General features: G+C 39.0%; 1 protein-coding gene and 1 pseudogene across 1 annotated transcript in view; one reads left to right on the top strand and one right to left on the bottom strand.

Annotated features, from left to right (window-relative positions):
• Positions 1-3,847: 3,847 nt before the first annotated feature.
• On the top strand, positions 3,848-5,519 carry LOC139448639 (uncharacterized; annotated as a pseudogene).
• Positions 5,520-7,439: 1,920 nt separating this feature from the next.
• The window catches only part of LOC139448638 (matrilin-4-like), a 35,301-nt gene continuing 22,534 nt past the window's right edge, over positions 7,440-20,206 (bottom strand). Inside the window, exons 5-10 of the mRNA XM_071230201.1 lie at positions 17,800-17,949; positions 16,881-16,994; positions 14,989-15,195; positions 12,970-13,119; positions 12,519-12,632; positions 7,440-8,017 (exon numbers count right to left, since the gene is read on the bottom strand). Coding sequence (XP_071086302.1) covers positions 7,440-8,017; positions 12,519-12,632; positions 12,970-13,119; positions 14,989-15,195; positions 16,881-16,994; positions 17,800-17,949 — 1,313 coding nt within the window. The remainder of the gene's footprint in view (positions 8,018-12,518; positions 12,633-12,969; positions 13,120-14,988; positions 15,196-16,880; positions 16,995-17,799; positions 17,950-20,206) is intronic.

The following is a 20,206-nucleotide window of genomic DNA, read 5'->3' as shown; positions in this document are numbered from 1 at the left end:
GCGTTTGAATGCATAAGACCTTTACAATAAGAAATCAACACTCACTCCATCATTCGGAATCAGAAAATAATCTGCCATATCGGCTTCTAATTTATCTCCAAGATATCGCTCCTACTCAACTTTTTCATTTCCTCCTTGGTAAATGGTAAAGCCAGAGGAACGCCTAACATAAACAAAACTAAGGAAATCAGATACCTACCAAATCATTTACCAACAAGAATACAATCAATAAGGAAACACTTACGACACTTATAAATCTATATTTATAGATGGATTCAAGGATGGTAGCACAGTCGCTAGTGCCACTGTCATTGGATCCAGAACAATATCTTTACGATTACCTCATAACAGTTCTATATTCAAAGCAGAAGCAAACACCATTTTTACCCCACTATAAATATCAGTAACCAATCTAAACATAAATAATACATTATCTTTTCAGATTATCTTTCGTGCCTTCAGGCGATTAAAAATGTTCATGCAACATCCACTTTTAATCCAAATTCTTGAATTAATTACTGATCTTGAAACTGGCCAATATGACATCGTCTTTTGTTGGTTACCAAGCCATGTTGGTATCATTGGTAACACAATGGTTGATGGTGCTGCAAAAGCAACACTCAACAAATCTGTGACACCACTTTTTATCCCATACACTGATTAAAAAACCTGTAATTAGATCTTATATCTGTGATCTGACCCGTGAATATTCGGGGTAGAATCCATGCTTGCCATCAAAGGCGACTATGCTTGTCGTAAGAGGCGACTAAAGGAGTCGGGTGGTCAGGCTTGCTGACTTGGTTGATGAATGTCATCGATCCCAATTGTGTGGATAGATGCTCTTGATGTCAATCACTGGATTATCTGGCCCAGACTCGATTATTTACAGACCGCCGTCATATAGCTGGAATATTGCTGATTGCTGCGTTAAACAAGAAACAAACAAACAAAGACATCCGTGATCTGATGCAAAAGAAATGGGACACCCAAGTTGGTGTAAACAAATTACACGAAATTTAACCAAATATCGGTTACGCCTACTTTGGCTGTCAGTCAAGATTTGCAGAGGTCATTATGCGACGGTGTCGTATTGGCCACAGCAGGTATATCAATGAATATTTATTAAAAGGTTAGGATCCTCCGTTTTATATCCCTTTTGATGAAAGAATCACAGGCAATCATGTCCTCCTTGACTGTATTGATTTTCCCATCACAGGGGGATGAATATTTCAGTGTAAAGGACCTTTTCAATGATGTCAATTCTCATTTAATAATGTGCTTTTTAAAAGAAACTTGTTCATCAGTTGTGATGTATTTAGTTAATTATTTTATAAATTGGTAGTGCTTATTTATACTTAGATTGTTAGTGGCTGTACCCTCTAGTAGGGCTGAAGTAGCGTACAATTCTTGTCCCCCTAAGAGGGTATGTGAGTCCAACATCATTCGAAGTATTTTTATGCACGCCAGACTTTTAAACGTAGTATTTTCGTCATTTTATTCTTTGACTTAACTAGCCCAATTTATATTGTGTTGTCAGCTCATTCTTTCTGCTGTTTAATTTTCCTCAACTAGTTTTAAATCGAATCTGTGATATTCTATCTATTATTGTACTGTCCTTCTATGACAGGTTTTTATAAAGTCTAGATATATGTATTATTAACACACACAGACACACACACACACACACACACACACACACACACACACACACACACACGCATACATACATACCCCCACACACATACCCACACACAGCCTCACAAACACATGCATACACACAAACACATACATACACATACACACACATGCGCGCGCGCGCACACACACACACACACACACACATACATGTCTATTTTAGTCAATGAAAATTATCCGCAAACAAGTTGCAATTTGTAGCTGTGTTACTTGTGGGAAAAACATATCATCAAATGAAATTGTTATAGAATTACTGTATGCTTCAAAAACTGGTGGGAGGACACCCCTTCAATCACTACCCACTTTAGACATGTATTAGTAGGCATTTGGTAGTCGTGTTATTTGTGTGGAAAACAAATCACCAAATCAGACAGCCATAGACTTGTAAGAGCTACAAAACTGTCATCCTTGTGGAAACAATATTTCTCTCGTTTGAAGAATGAATAAGATAGAAATTATTTTCTCTTAGCGGTATGTTAATCAAGGTGATAATATGCCCCTAGGTGGCGCGATTAAGGGAGTATATAAGGGGTTGTACAATTTGAATTGTTCTCTCTCGCTCACTGTGCATGCACGGCCTCACACTTGTTTCTTCAACATGGATACAGAAGCTAAACTGGACGCCATTTTGCAACAGCTCAATTCGAATAGAACAGAGTTTCAATCCCCACTTAATGAGAAGATTCATTGAGGGAAGAGTTTATACACACTTCAAGAGATTTAAAGAAGTTGAAAGCAGAAAAAGATTTTATATGGTCAAGAGAAGGGAATATAATTCAATTCAACTTTAATCAGGAAAGTATAGATTGCCTCCAGAAAATTCTGGGAGATATCCAATCTTCTCGTCTGGACGAAGCAGAAGCTTCCGTAACGTCAGAGCTCGGCAGGATCAACAGAAGGAACAAGCTTATCAAAATAGCAGATACATCTGAAGGTGGGTGGGAAGTGGTTAAGAACTATGTTTCTCGTGAGCTGGCGGATGATTCCGATGACGACAAACGTATCAACAGAGCTGAAAGCAAAGCTGTCCGAAAACTCAAACAGAAACGTGCCAGGCAAGCGCCGTACTCTACAAATAGGTCAAGACGTTCGGTTCACCCATGCCGTGCAAGTTGCTGTTCAGCCTGGTTCTACTTTACATCAAATGCAGCCAATCACAAATCAGCTTTTTCGTGGAAAAGCGCAAAGATCAGGGGCCTGTTTCGCATGTGGCGAATTCACTCACTTTAGGAAAGACTGTCCTTACTTCGGAACAGGTCAAGGGGCGACAGCCGGCGGACAAGTTGCCTCAAGTCAGCAACGCCAGTAGTCCTGGTCAAGATTTCAATGATAACTTTGTCATTAATGATAGCAAGTTCACTGATAACTAATTTGAGTATGAACAAGGTACAGCTGAGGCCGTATCAAAAGTAATATACAGTATTGTCGTGAGATAGGTGCATCTCAATGTGTTATTGATTGGATTGCTAATGGATATATAATTCCGTTTATTACGACTCCGCCTAAATAACAAGAATAACAAGTCTGCTAGAAAGCACAAAGATTTTGTCTCGCAGGCTATTGATGAGTTGTTGAAGAAGAACCTGGTGTGCCAATGTGTTGCTCCCCCTAGTGTTGTTAGTCCTTTGTCTTTTTCAGTACAGTCGTCAGGAAAAAGACGTGTAATTCTTGATCTTAGCAGAGTTAATAAATATATCTTCAAGCAGAGTATTAAATATGACGACTGGAAGACTGCATTAGCATATGGTAATATGAATGATTGGTTAATAAAACCAATCCACTCAGCATACCATCATATAGACATAATTCCATCTCATACTGATTTTCTTGGTTTTGCATGGTTTAACGAAGCAGGTAGAATATGCTACTACAAATTCTTGGTTTTGCCTTTTGGTTTGACGTCTGCTCAATATGTATTTACAAAAGTCATGAGACAGCTAGTATAAAAGTTAAGGTTTGATGGCCATAATAGGTAGTAGCCTTCCTAGACGACGGCATTCTATCTGTTTCTACGGATATTGGAGCGCAGACAGCTGGGTGTGATATAAAGAGAGATCTGCTTTCTTCAGGCTTTGTTCCTAAAGTTGAGAAATCACTTTGGCTACCGTCGCAATCTCTTGAATGGCTTGGGTTTGGTATGGATACTACTTCCATGACTATGAATCTACCTCTCAGGAAGGTTGACAAGGTCAAACAAGCTATTACTAAACTGTTAAAATACAAGACTAAACCTGTATCGATTAGATCTGTAGCATCAATTGTTGGTCAATTAATTTCTATGAAATTAGTGATAGGACCAGTTGTACAACTCATGACAAGAGCTGTGAGTATGGATGTTGTTGCTGCTTCATCGTGGAACGGTCTTATATACTTGTCAGATACTAGCATCAAGCGGCTGCCATTTTGGCATCGCAATATACATAGGTATATTTCCAGAACGATTGTGCAAACAGCATTGACAAAAAGATTGGTGTATTCGGATGCAAGCCAAAGTGGTTATGGTGGATACTGCGTGGATGTAGACTCTGTACTATCCCATGGACAGTGGTCAAGTGATGAAAATTACTCACAGCTCTACGTGGAGAGAGCTAAAAGCTGTGTGTATGGTTCTCCAAAGCTTTGTTGCAACCCTAGGTCATCAGAGAGTCAAATAGTTTACTGACAATCAAAATGTTGTATCTATTATTGAAAAAGGTAGTATGAAGCTCCATTTATAATCGCTTGCTTTGCAGATCTTTGATCTATGTTTACAGCACGGTGTTGAGCTCCATCTCCAGTGGATTCCTTGCCATGAAAACATGCAAGCTGACTATCTTAGCAAGCTAATTGATTACAATGATTGTGATATTTCCAAAAATGTTTTTCAGGAAATAGATGAGAAATGGGGACCTCATCAAGTTGATGGGCTGGCTTCATATTATAACACAAAAGTTGTCCAATTTAACTCTCGTTTCAGTAATCCTGGATGCCAGGCAGTGAACTGTTACACTTTTAACTGGAGAGGTAAAATTAGTTGGGTTGTTCCCCCTATTTGTTTGATACCGCGAGTGTCATGCAGTTGGAACGTTGGTCGTCCCAGAGTGGCATTCAGCGTGCTTTTGGCCACTGTTATATGTGAATTCTGAGCGTATTTTGCAAATCAAAGATCAAATATATTTGTCTAGGGCCAAAGAAGCTTTTGTTGCAAGCAGAATCAAAGGTCGTTTGTTCGGTGAACACGATTTGCATTTTGATATGATTGCACGTTTAGGTAATATTTTGTCGTATATTTACAGATAGCCTTCTGAATGCCTATAGTGATGAACTTGATGAACTCCCTTTGAATGTGCGCCAGTTAGCTGAACAGCTACGAGGTTTGTTGGCACGGTCCAGGGTAGATACTACTTATAAAAAATATAGCAATGGATTTGCTGCTTGGAAAAGGTGGGCCAACGCTAATAATATGTGTGATCAGTTGGCCGTTTCACATTTGCATTGTGCTATTTATCTGTTGTCTATTGTGAAACAGAGTGAAACATTATCACCAGTGTTAACGGCAAATATATAGTTTAAGGCATGCTCATTGTAACATTGGACTAGAGAAACCCACTGAAAATAGCCTTGTCAAGAATGTTTGGGAAGGAGAAAGGCGCAAACTGTCTAAGCCCGTGGTTAACAAGGAGCAAATCACAGTTGATATACTTGAACGGTTGTATGATTACAAAAAAATGATCAATGCATCTTTAATGGATCTGCGAATAGTATCTATGTGTTTATTAGCTTTCTCCGGATTTTGAAGATCTGCAGAATTAATTCATATATCTCGATCTGATATTTTTTTATAACAGAATGAAAGTATCACTTTCCTTAGGCCTATAACTTTCTTTGTACATCTCGGGCGTGTATCACACAGCGTATTCCCATGTCAATGGTGTTGTGTCTTGATTAAGTATGTAGGGGATAAGGAGAAAAAATATTTCTCCCGTTTGAAGAATGAATGAGATAGAAATTATTTTCTCCTAGCGGTATGTCAATCAAGGTGATTGTGTGCCCCTAGGTGGCGTGATTAAGGGAGTATATAAGGGGTAGTACAATTTGAATTGTTCTCTCTCGCTCACTGTGCATGCACGGCCTCACACTTGTTTCTTATATTTATTTGATGAACATGTATATTCAAATTGTTCTTCAATTTATGATTTAATGATTTCATGTGTTGTAGATAGTCGTGGAATTGGAATGCTTCATTGAGAAAGTCCATAATTGGATGCAGTGATATTGCTTGGCCGGCGGGCCTATATAATACAGGGTTGCTTTATTGTGAATGTGTGCATTGCTGGATGCAATGATATTGCTTGGCCGGCGGGCCTTTATAATACAGCGTTGTTTTATTGTGAAAGTGTGCATTGTTGGATGCAATGATATCGCTTGGCTGGCGAGCCTTTATAATACAGCGTTGTTTTATTGTGAAAGTGTGCATTGTTGGATGCCATGATATTGCTTGGCCGTCAGGCCTTTATAATACAGTGTAACCTGTTAAAACTATCATTCTGCTGCAGTGCCCTTATATCACATATCTTCAAAATTAGACCATATATACTAAGCTGAAGAGCTTTGATATTACTGCATATACTATGCGAGTTGCACTGTATATAATAAATGATAAAATTCATTTGTAACATATGTTCCTGAATTGTTAGTATTTCTGTTAGGATTTGCATATACATGTCATGAGAATACTGTATACCCCCTAGTATTGCTGCTGCATCCGTTGAGGGAACACGGTTCCAGATGTTTTCTTATAAAAGTTTTTACGTGTCGGGTTTCAGCAAAATATAAATATTTATAGCAGATTGCTGACGATGTATATACAAATGTGTATATGAATATCTTTGTCTTATACTAAACGCAAATAAATCGGCCGTGTATCACATGTACACAGCGTATATGTTAATGGTGTTGTGTCTTGATTAAGTATGTAGGGGATAAGGAGAATACTGTATGCATGAAAAATAGTTTTGTTGGAACCTTTGCCATCAGCGGTATTTTCCACAAATGGAAAGTAATTGTATCGGAAATATATAATGTTGCATAATTATGTCTGGTGCATCGAGGAAAATGCAGAGTAGAGGTCGTTGCAAGCAGCTTTTCTAATTGCTTATTATTCGTTATGTTTAGATGATAAACTGACGGGGAAAAAAGGTACACACCCATGCTAGGCTGATAAGGAAGAGTGATTTGTTTGTTTGTTTGTTTAATGCCGCACTCAGCAATATTCCAGCTATATGACGGCGGTATATAAATAATTCGAGTCTGGACCAGACAATCCAGTGATTGACATCATGCGCATCGATCCACTCAATGGGGATACGATGACATGCATCAACCAAGTCAGGAAGCCTACCACCCAATCCCGTCAGTCGCCTCTTACGACAAGCACAGTGGCCTTTTACGGCAAGCATTTACACGATTTCTAAAGCTTCTTCCTCAGTTCCTTTTGTCTTTAACATCCATTATTTTAAGAATGACATCATATGATGAAGTGTATTACCCTCTTGTGTTTACGTATCGTAAATAAATCATATATTAGGAAAATGTATTGTCTACAATTAATACAATTTGTATTCCTAATATATGTTGTTTACGATACGGAAAAATCTCGAATAAGAAGAATCATAATAATTTTATATAAAAATGACAAAAGTACTGTATTTTGTAACTTTGCTTTATGATATCTTGATATCATGCAAGTTTTTCAAAATTCACATTTAGCGTCGCGTTGTGCAGATCTCGTCGGCGGTGACGGCCGTAATGCTGCTCGCTGTTTCGGGATCATCGATGTGAGACACATGACTCGGAGCAGGGTTAGAAGCTACGAAGTAGGCGGTAGTGCTGTCCACTTGTGCAGTGACTGTCACCACAAACACTTCGGCCTTGGCTTTCAAATCACCAATGGTACTTGTCACGTCTTCATCAGCGCTGCTTCTCCCATCAGTGAAGAGAAGTACCACGTTTGGAGCGTCAGGGCGATCGCCATTGGTTTCTGTGAAGACTTCAGACGCTGCTAGTTTGATAGCATCCCCGAGAAAGGTGCTCCCACCTGAGTGTCTTTGTGAATTGATGGCTGTAATGACGTATCTCTTGTTGTCGTTGTATGTATTCAAGTGGAATACGACTTCAGCTTTCCCCGAGAAAACCATGAAGGCAACGTTAGTACCATTTGAACTTATGGTTATGTTACTGATAATATCCACCACGAAGGTTTTCATTTGCTCATATTCACTATGACTGACAGAGGTAGAAATATCTTCTATGATGAGAAGATCTAGTATCCGTGACGTGCATTCTGCAACAGAGGACATTATATTGAAGCGCATCGTTATGTGGAAGAGAATACGGGGCCACAAACAAACAATGTTTGTTTGCTTGTTTATTTTGTTTGAATGTAAATAATCGAGACTGAACCAGACAATCCAGCGACTGACATCATGAGCATCGATCTACGCAATTGGTATACAATGACATGTATGAACCCTCTGATCTCAAGCATGGATAACTGAAAACCTGGATCGTCACGGTAAAACCAACTGAGAGATCAAGGTCGCTGTGAAGGTCATTCAGAATATAGTTCAAATGTTTGACAGTTATAGTCATTGCTCATTATCCTGAAGATACTTTAAACTTTGAGCGGCGACATGTTCTTTTTGACGTTGTCAGCAATATTCCAGCTATATCATGGCGACCTGTAAACAATAGGGTCTCATGTTTTCTACATTTAATTATGTTTTATTTAATTACCAGCAGACCATAATGCAGTCACACAAACAACAAAAACACAACAACACAATTTGATCATAGAAGCTAGCGTCAGACTGGATCCTGTTAATTCCGTAACCTCTCTTCCTAATAATTTCTGTTTTGAACTGTTATGATTTGAAAATAATACTACCACCTTTGATTCTCCAATCCAGAAATATGTAAATCGGAACGATTTCATTTCAAACCACAATGTTCATATAAACGCAGGGATTGCCGACACATGCATCTTCATCTGGAAAAAATGGTAATCTACACAGAAACACGTTGATACCTCGTTGTTGCTAGCACTACATTGATTAGAGTGAGTGAGTGAGTTAAAATTTTACGTCACATCGGCAATATTTCAGCCATATAGTGACGAGAACATCAATACAATTTAAACTTAGATAAATAAAAACCTGTCAACGACGGACAGTGTAATAACTAGACTATCACAGTTTAGAAGTAAGACTAGTTGCGAACAATTAAAAGAATAATCCATGATTCGACAATACATCATAAAAACGGGCTATAGATCACCAGCAACCAAAGTTAGGACTCCATACTAGGGACCGTGGGGACTTACGATACTTCTGCTACCTACACGGTTCCCCAGCAGGATTTACACCATCACTTCAGCTACTGGCGATTGTAGGCAGTTTTAGCCACTATGTAAAATCAACAAATATTCTGCGATTAAAAATTACGGTAGGAATAACAAACAGAATGATTGGGTCTTATGATACCCTCTCAGGAGGACAATTAATTTACCCTACTTCAACCCCCTTCGAGGGCACAGCCACAAACAATCTAGGATAATACTTATACACTACCATTTCGTAAAACAAGAACTATGTACATCAAAATTTATCAATTAATTCTACGTCTTTTAAAAAACTTATTATTAAATGAGAACTTAGATTAATAAGATCCTTTATGGATGAAACTTTGAAATATTGATCCCTTGTAATGGCAAAATCAATACAGTCACATTGATTAGAGTACAGTGAGTGAGTATTCCTAGAAACAAAATCTGGGCTAACAGGGATTCGAACCCACAACCATAGGTTTGTAGCGTGTCCAAAGGACGCAACTCTGCACAGCCAATTGCGGTCCTTTAGACGACTGAGCCACCCGTGCCCCCGCTTAGGGTAGATGCAAATAAATTGAATAGGGGGTTCAGGCTCGGTGACAATCATGTCTCTGTGTCATCTTACACGACTGTGCGGGGCGGTGCTCATAAAATTCCTCCTTTAACATATATGACCCGGGGATTGCTGACGGCGGTTGAAGAGGCGGAAAAAGAAACACAGAAGGATAAATGAAAATCTCAAGATGGAGGATGCATATTTATGTTAAGAATAGAACATTTCCACGTGTTGATTGGTCATGACGTGGTAACATGACCAATCAATGCGCCACTCAGATTTTCATACAAATCGTATTCCAAAAGGGCGTCTTGGCCAGGCAGTGACTCGGAGACATTACAAATGATCACTAGACATGAAATTGGACTGATTTTGTGTTGTTGTCGCTAGTGAGTCTACTGGAGAGCGGCAGGTCGATGGTTAGATCACCGTCATACAAAGAGACGTTAAAAGATGGTACTTGTTGTCACCCTTCCTAGCGATCGGCATTGAGTGGATAAAACAAGCACCGGTCGGCTAGGAGTCAGTATACTGTGTGAATGAGGTGTCCATGTTAAATTACGGCATGGTATCTATTTGGGCTAGCACTATAAAATCGGCATTAGCCCGAACTAGTACAAGCAGCCATCCCACGTCACGCCATGCTATATATGTGCAATACTCTTGAATATAAAGTTAAACCCCATCTCACCTAGCCTCCCAAATGATCAACACGTATGAAATGTCGTTTTGGGAAATAATGAACGATAAACATTTTACTTCAACTGTACGGTTGATGTTCAAGATGAACTTCACCTTCACACTGCGATATGTATGGTCAACCATATATAGCAACCACATTCTGTGCTGATCAAGTGATACGCATGTACTACACGTGATGATGTTATACACGAGTCCGACACTCTGACAGTCGTCATGTTACACCCCATTTATCACCACTTGCTCCTTTCTGTAGCTCGTCCCCATGTCGATGAATATTATGTCGAAAATACGACAAACCAATCAGACTGGGCGTATGACTTCAAGTACTTCAGTCAAAGAATCCCTCAGGATAAAGTTTTGACTTTACATGTCTTTCATCTAAAATATACCCAGCATAGAGTTAAATGTGTTCAATCCTGTCGTATAATACCGTTTGTCCCCATGTGTTCTAAATAACATCTGTAACTGAAGACTTATTCTAACCCTATCGTCACGGTAAAATCAAATGACTGAGAGATCAGGTCACTGTGAAGGTCATTCAGAATATAGTTTATATGTTTGACAGTTATAGTCATTGCTCATTTTCCTGAAGATACTCTGAAGTTTAAGCAACAGCATGTTGTTTTATGTAGCAGTCAGCAATATTCCAGCTTTATCATGCGACCTGTAAACAATAGAGTCTAATGGTCAGAGAAGCTCCACCAGACTGGATCCTGTTAATCCCATAACCTCTCTTCTTAAGGATTACTGTTTTGAACTGTTACGATTTGAAAATAACACTACCACCTTTGATTCTGCAATCCAGAAATATGTAACTCGGGACGATTTCATTTGGAACAACGATGTTCATATGAACGCAGTTCACAGTATCCCTAATACTGTTAAAACTGTTTTTAATCAACTCTACCTGATTCACATTTAGTTCCCGTGAACCCTGGTTGACAGTTGCAGGTGAACTCGCCCTTCTCCGCGACACAAATCCTGTTGTTCAGGCAGGGATTGATGACACATGCATCTTCATCTGAAAAAAAATGGTAATATACACAGAGACACGTTGATACCTCGTTTTTGCTAGCACTACATTGATTAGAGTACAGTGAGTGAGTATTCCTAGAAACAAAATCTGGGCTAACCGGGATTCAAACCCACAACCATAGGTTTCTGGCGTGCCCAAGGGACGCAACTCTGCACAGCAAATTGCGGTCCCTTAGACGATTGAGCAACCCGTGCCCCGGCTTAGGGTAGAAGCAAATAAATTGAATAGGGGGTTCAGGCTCGGTGACAATCATGTCTCTGTGTCATCTTACCCGACTGCGCGTGGTGTTGCTCATACACTTCCTCATTGAACATATATGACTGGGGGATTGCTGACGGCGGTTGAAGAGGCGGAAAAAGAAACACAGAAGGATAAATGAAAATCTCAAGATGGAGGATGCATATTTATGTTAAGAATAGAACATTTCCACGTGTTGATTGGTCATGAAGTGGTAACATGACCAATCAATGCGCCACTCCGATTTTCATGCAAATCGTATTCCAAAAGGGCGTCTTGGCCAGGCAGTGACTCGGAGACATTACAAATGATCACTAGACATGAAATTGGACTGATTTTGTGTTGTTGTCGCTAGTGAGTCTACCGGGGAGCTTCAGGTTGATGATTCGAGTAGCATCTGTAACTGAAGATTTATTCTAACCCGGATCGTCACGGTAAAACCAAATGCCTGAGAGATCAAGATCACTTTGAAGGTCATTCAGAATATAGTTTATATGTTTGACAGTTTTAGCCATTGCTCATTATCCTGAAGATACTTGGAAGTGTGAACGACGGCATGTTGGTTTTGACGTGGTCAGCAATATTCCAGCTATATCATGGCGACCTGTAAACAATAGAGTACGATGGTTTCTACATTTAATTATGATTTATCTAATTACGAGCAGACCATAATGCAGTCACACAAATAACAAAAACACAATTTGGGCATAGAAGCTAGCGTCAGACTGGATCCTGTTAATTCCGTAACCTCTCTTCCTAATAATTTCCGTTTTGAACTGTTATGATTTGAAAATAATACTACCACCTTTGATTCTCCAATCCAGAAATATGTAAATCAGGACAATTTCATTTGGAACACCGATGTTCATATGAACGCAGTTCACAGTGTTCCTAATGTTTTGAAAACTGTTGTAAATCAACTCTACCTGATTCACAAACAGTTCCCGTGAATCCTGGTTGACAGTTGCAGTTGAACTCGCCCTTCTCCGCAACACATGTCCCGTTGTTCAGGCAGGGATTGCTGACACATGCATCTACATCTGGAAAATACTGAAACATGTTGATACTTTGTTGTTGCTAGCACTCCATTGATTAGGGTACAGTGAGTGTGAGTTGACGCCGCTTTTAACAGTATTCCAGTCATATCACGGCGGAAAGCCTCAAGTGATACAGTGTTCTTAATAACATCTGCAATATATATGTTATATATATGGGGAAAATATACGTGAATCATACGAAACGAGTGGACTGTTCTTGTAGTTATGCCCGTTTGCGCTTAGACGGAGTCGCAATATAATGGCCACGTTAGGGGCACGAGTCGCTATTCGGCTTGTCCGTGAAAAACGAAGCACAATTGTTCACATGTCACATGCTTACCATAGCAGTACACAAGGTCATGATCTGTACGAAATAACCTGAACACTTGTCTGCCATCGCTGCAATTTTGGGTCGGAATATTCGAGTATGCTACAAAACATAGACTTTGCCTTCCAGCCACACACATCACTGCAATGTCGCCTCTAATCTCTGCAACAAAACTGAACAATAAAACATAACGAATTTAAATGTAGAATAGTTTGGGCAATGTGTATTCCAGCCACTCGGCTCACCTAGGAACATATTGTCATCTTGGTGAGCTCAGGCATCTTTGGCAAGAAACGATTTTGGAACATTTGTCATAGCGACTGATTTGGGACAAGCATTGTCTGAAGAACACTTGATTCCAATGGCTAATTACCCTGTAGCCATGACATGTATATGTCTCCATAACCTTATTGCCAATATTTACAAGATGTTAATCCCCATTGTATATTGACTGTCAACCAGCCTGGGCTACCATATCACTTCCCGTTAATTACTGTTATTTATAGTATGACATTTATTGCCTTAATTGTTCATCCTCTGAGCTGTGTCGGTTCATCACCCCCAGGAGTCCCATGTGCAGAGCAATGTCATTGCTCGTAGGAAACATCCTGAGGTTGAGCTGTAGCTCCGCTCACCTCATGTATGCCTGAGCTGGAAGGTCCGCTCATCGCTGTGTTTGTGTTGTCAGAGCAGGTATTCCGCTCATTGTGTATTTGTTGTTTCTTGTTAACATGTGGTGCCTGAAACGTTCCAGAATAGTCATGTCGATTTTGTCCTTGATTCTCCCAAGAGCGAATCCATGCGCGTTGACACCTTGTTCTTTAGTTTCCACAGCTTCATTAATTATCAGTAACACCGTTACCCTGCTTGGTAGGATGTTAATGCCGTTTGTCCTCGGCTATTGAACCAGAAGCACGTAACATCGCGATTTTTAGTTTACAAAGAAAACCACTTATAGTCACATGACTGCCGACTCCATGTGATCAAAACTGAAAGATAATGTTTATCGCTGGCAAAATTGAAATGTCTTTAGAAAATCACACCTTGTCATTTTTATCATTATAATAAATATTCCTTGTCGCCAGAATTACCTGTTTTCATTTTATAAGTATCAGCACACATGCAGTTTTCTTCGTTAATTAATAATCACGATATTTCCTGTTACATGACGAGGACTATGATGTCTACTGATCATAAAACAAAACTTCAAACGACCTTTATGCAGCAGGATCGGTCGGTATTCGGTTAACGTTGAAATCATGTAGTATCTCTATAACTGCAAGATATATATTATGCAACTAACGGAATATTTGGGGATAGGAATGATATTTGAAAGGCGTGGCTTAGGGTACTTTTGAGATTACTTCCGGTTCCACTAAGAGTTGGTTCACAGAACTATAGGTAGAAATGGAGATACAATATAACCCAATCATATGTCTCGAAAAGAGGACATTGACTTAGTAATTCAACAAATAATGAAACAGGTGAATTGTATGATGACCCATAAGCAGTCAAACTTAGATTTGTTGTTTTGTTTGTTGCTTAACGACGGATTCAGAAATATTCCAGCTAAATGACGACGGTCTGTAAATAATTGAGTCTGGACAAGACAATCCAGTGATTAACATCATTAGTATCTATCCACACAATTAGGATAAGATGACATACATCAACCAAGTCAAAGAACCTGACCACCCGATCGCGTTAGTCGCCTCTTACGACAAGCATCATCGATTTTCATGGCAAGCATGGGTTGCTGAAGTCCTGTTCTACCCGGATCTGCATGTGTGTGTGACATCGCATCCTGTCGTAGTGCGATCAGAGGTATAAATATCAAATCCCCACACCAGTCAGCATTCAGTACTTGGCAAAATATATAAAACAATATCCGGATTGTTTGAATGTTGATATACGCCGCCTCCATATGGCTTTTTCTGGTCCGGACCAGGAAAACTAGAATTGACTCCATGAGGACAAACAACGGCGAACGCTCGTTTTTAACATGCTAGCGTCAGAAATGAAACTACAAACCTTTGAGCCAAAGCCCGAAACGACCCCCACAAGCTGGAGACAAAGAAGCCAGATTAAAAGCAGTCGGCCGGGACAATATGCTTGCGTTGGAGGACGAGTCGTACCATCCAGACGTTAGATTGTACATGTCTCCGACTTGTCCTGCTTTATTGTTTGCTGGCCCTCTTTTCTCTATGTCATGTATCATTGAAGAAACAGTACAAGGATCTACAATTATAATTGCATATATTTTCGTCGCATTTTGCCAAGTAGCATAATTACAAATGTGTGTATCAAAGTAAAGAGTTATCTAGTCTTCGATATTATGCAAATACGTATTGTCTGAATATGTTGTCACATGATAAACTGGAAACGGAAATACTAGACTCCTTCATAGAAGAAACAATGTGACAATCGGATGGGACATCTGGGCAAGAAGAAGGCATCCCTCATGGGCACCAATTGTACTCTCTTCCTTGCTGATCAGTTCTATTTATGCATCAGAATTACCACTCGGATTTGGGGGAAACGGGAATTTGGGGCAGGAGTGTTATCAGCATCAAGTATATCAAAGATCGTAAAATAATGGTCAAATAGACAAAACCTTTCTACTGATTTAAACACACAGTCTTTTATCAACTCTGAAGTGACAGAACCGGCTTTCAGTGAAGATGACTTTCCGCCAATGTTGCGCCGCCAATTAGTCGCCAGGCCATTTGAACATTTTATATTATTGCAATTTCATTTATAAGTGGTAAAGTGGTAAAGCTTTCGACGGGTCATCCTTCTTGTCAAGAATGGAATCGTGAACAGGTCTGTTTAAATTGGGTTTTTTAAATTAATTAGGGTGCGAATAATTTACAGAGGAAATTCGTTAGTTGATAACAGACCCAACCTCTCCATCCGTGTAGCTAAAGACTGGCTTTCAAACAATCGGATTTAAGTACGAATTGGTTTAATCAAGGTGAAATCATTTAAAGCCTCCATTTACAACTCCCTGTTTTGACTTGATATTTTTAATTGACTTTCCTTCAGATCTGTTTTTACGGGTGCCCCCTTTGGGCTATTATACATTCACTTTTTCACGCACAGTAGGTGCCAGCTCTATCTGATAGATATTCATAAACTCATACTCATGATATAGTCGGAATCGTACTCAGCTTTTGTAATGAGTGAGTGTGTTTGGTTTAACGCCGCTTTTAACAGTTTTCCAGTTATATCACGGCGTGTCAGCTTAATGTGAGAGGAAAGCACGAAGTGATGCCGGTCTCAGACGTTTACCACTTCGGTGAAACCCACGAGCATAGGTATGGAGCTGACAAACCTAGAAACATAATCGGGGCGAACCGGGATTCGAACCCACAATCATAGGTTTCTTGCGTGCCCAAGGGACGTAATTCTGCACAGCATCAGTCAGGGTCAGAGAATCAAGTGATTGAAACTTCCCATGCCGTCAGTGTTCGATGACATTCAATCAATCAAGTCTAAGAGCCGAACAATCGGAGCCATTTTGGCGCCTCCAACGACAAGCATAGGTTACTGAGAAAATGGACAAAGAAGTTCACGTTTAACGCTGCCCTCAGCAATATTCAAGCTATATGACGGCGGTCTGCAAATAATCGACTCTGGATCAGACAAGGCTGTGATTGACATCATGAGCATCGATCAACGCGATTGGTATTCGATGACATGCATCAACCAAACCTGACCATCCGATCCCGCTACTTGCCTCCCGTTACTTATGACAAGCATAGTCGCCTTTTACGGCAAACATGGGTTGCAGAAGCGTGTTCCTCATAATAAACAAGTTGACATCCATATATTTGTTTTCGCTCACATGAAGTTAGAGAAAATAGAACGAACATGACATTATTTCATGTTATTATGATGATGGAATATACATTAGTACTTACCACCATCACACGTACGACCTGTGTATCCTGCGTTACACGTGCACGTGAAACCGTCACGCCCGGCAACACATGTTCCTCCATTTGCACACGGATTCGACAGACAATAGTTCGGTGCTGTAGAACATGAGTAATCACGTCAAGATTAATATTCATTATACACTAGGAACATGATAGCTATTCTTACAAAGCCAGTAGTCCCCTTCGATTCTTAAAGAGATCAGACCGGTATTATAAGGCCTAATTCGATTCCTCAGAGTTGTTTGGAGTCCCTGAGTGGAGTTTATTTGGAAACAATGTGTACGTGTAACGGTTTAACGTTGGTTTGAGTTGGTTTTCAGGCATATTACGGTGTTTTAAATTGATGTGGGAGGAAAGACCAAAGTGACGAAAACCGAATACCACATATTTCGAGCTCACAAGAATCAATTCTTAGCATGGTTGAGGCAATTGCAAATCTTAGTGACTGATCGTCTCATAACCTGGGTGTTGGGATAGGGGTATTAGTGATGCAACCAACCAACCTACCAACCAACCAAGCACCCAGCAAAGCAATCAACCAATCAACCAACCAATCAAACAATCGGGGCGGTCGTGTAGCCTAGTGGTTAAAGCGTTCGCTCGTCACGCCGAGGACCCGGGTTCGATTCCCGACATGGGTACAATGTGTGAAGCCCATTTCTGGTGTCTCCCGCCATGACAGTTCTTGAATATTGCTAAAAGCGGCGTAAAACCAATCAATCAATCAATCAATCAATCAATCCTTGTTGCAGATAATTTTCAACAACCAGAAGCATAATTAGTATTTCAAAACATTTTCAGGGATATGTTTTTTCCGATAAAATCATTATATTTTCAATAAACAACTAGATCTATTGAAAAGAACGTATTAGCGTAATTCTGTGTAATATCAGGATCTCACCGAAGCAGAGCACACTCCCAGAAATGTTGGTCTCGATCCGGTAAACGTCCCCCTCACTGTCACACGTCAGTGTTTCAATTTCAAATGTGGCGGAACATGGTTCGGTTTCGTTTTGAACACATACCACTGAGACATTGTGTGCCTTTTTCTCTACAAGAAAGCATGAATATTTATATAGAATGAAGGCTATGCGCGGAAAAGAAGGGGTTAACAAGACGAAATGGCCTATTTTTTGTTGCTACTTTTAATTTTCCTGTGACCTACATACATGGATATGATGGAGTCAGACCGGTGAGTCAAAGTCAAAGTCAAAGATGTTTATTGTATCAAAGGCCATCGGCCCATATACAAGTTCAGATAAATACAGTGGGTGAGAATTTACAGATTGGGAGATACAACAAAAAATATATAAATATAACATTCATTTAACAATCGGTGATAATCATGAGGACTTTCTAGGGTGAGGTAATTAAAATTATGAATTTCCACTCAACATGTTATTTCGCAGTTCCATCCCATGTTTTACAAATAAAGATAGTTTAAACATTACATCGGCATCATTCGATGACAAAATAGAAACAAAAGCTATTCTACTCGTCTTAGATAAGAAACATTCTGGTATATATTTATTACGTAATTCTGCATAATAAGGACATTCAAAGGTAAAATGTATTTCGTCTTCTATTGCAGAGTTACAGAATGGACAAATTCTTTGTATTCTTTCAAGTGATATATTCCGTCCATAGTTAATCATAAGTTTTGACAAGCCAAGTCTGTATTTAATATATCCATTTCTTAGGTGACTATTTGTTAAAACTGATAGATATTTTTCTGGCTCTAATAGAGTCTTAAATGTTCTGTACAAATCATAACGTGAACTATTTTCCAAGTTGCATTGCCACCCTTGATAGAACATATTTATTGCTATTTTACGAAAATCATTTAGAAATAAATGTTGATCACCAACAGATTGGTTAAGCCATATATACCCATATCCATGTGAGAATAATAGTGTCCTAATATGCGATACCCATGTAACCTTACCGATACTATCTAAATGAAAGAGCATGTTATAAGCTTTTTTCGGAAGCCGATGTTCTGGCATACGGATGATATTAAACCAATATTTTAAACACTTTATTTGTGAATTAATGTAAAGTGGGTATCTTCCACATTCTCCATATATCATGTTATTTGGTGTTGCTATTCCAACGCGAAGAAACTTTTTACATGCCAGTAGGTGAATTCTTTCTAAACATTCATATCTTCGGTAACCCCACACTTCAGATCCATACAATAAAATTGGATGTATTTGAGTATCAAATAATTTGAAAAATACTTTTGGAGTAATAACTCCAAGTTTATGTGAAACAGACATTATATTAAGTAAAGCTCGTTTCCCTCGCAGTGATAAGTCAGATACACATTTGTTCATATTTAGTGTTGAATTAAACATTATGCCGAGATACTTATAACCATTAACTACATTAATTTGTTGTCGATTTAAGTACCATCTTTCCCTAAAATTTAAAGGACCCCCTTTTCTGAATACTATAATTTCTGTCTTATCTAAATTTACAGATAAATTCCATTCCTTAGTATATTTATCTAATACATTCAACTGATTCTGTAGACCAATAACAGTGTCAGATAGTAAAATAACATCATCGGCAAAAAGGAGCATAAGAAGTTCAAGGATGTCAGGATACATCTGTATTCCATGTTTGCCGTTACTTGAGATTTCATAATATAATTCGCTTATGAAAAACGAAAATAACAGAGGACTCAGTATACATCCCTGACGTAAACCAGATGGGCAATCGATAAAATCTGTAACACCATAATCACTACGTACACATGACTTGATATTTGAATACATTGATTGTAGTATATTAAACATCTTCCCTTGTAGTCCAGCTTTTCTTAAACAACACCATAATTTATAACGATCAACTGTATCAAATGCCTTTTTAAAATCAATAAAAGCAACGTAAACCTTGTGTTTACGACGTGTTAGACATTTTTGAATTGCAGCATATAATGTAAAAATATGATCTATGGTTGAATATATTTTTTCTAAAACCAGCTTGAACTCCCGGTATCTTATCTCTCATATTCGCCCAGTTAGTAAGCCTGTTATTCAAAACAGAGGTAAAAATTTTCCCCAGAGCACTCATTAATGAGATCCCCCTGTAGTTGTCAGGGTTTCTCGGATCGCCCTTTTTATGTAGAGGGACTATTTCTGAACAAGACCAACTGTTTGGAAATATTTGATTATCAAAGAGTTTGTTGAAACATTTATGAAGAAATGGCATAATATCTAATTGGGAACATTTAAGCATTTCTATCAGCACTTGATCGGGCCCGGCGGATTTTCCTTTTTTTAACTTATTTATTGATGATGTAA

This window comes from Haliotis cracherodii, unplaced genomic scaffold (assembly GCF_022045235.1).
Source record: "Haliotis cracherodii isolate W230 unplaced genomic scaffold, xgHalCrac1.p SCAF_7, whole genome shotgun sequence".
Lineage (NCBI taxonomy): Eukaryota > Metazoa > Mollusca > Gastropoda > Lepetellida > Haliotidae > Haliotis > Haliotis cracherodii.
Note: the sequence above shows the minus strand (reverse complement) of the source record. Positions and strands in the feature narration are given on the sequence as shown.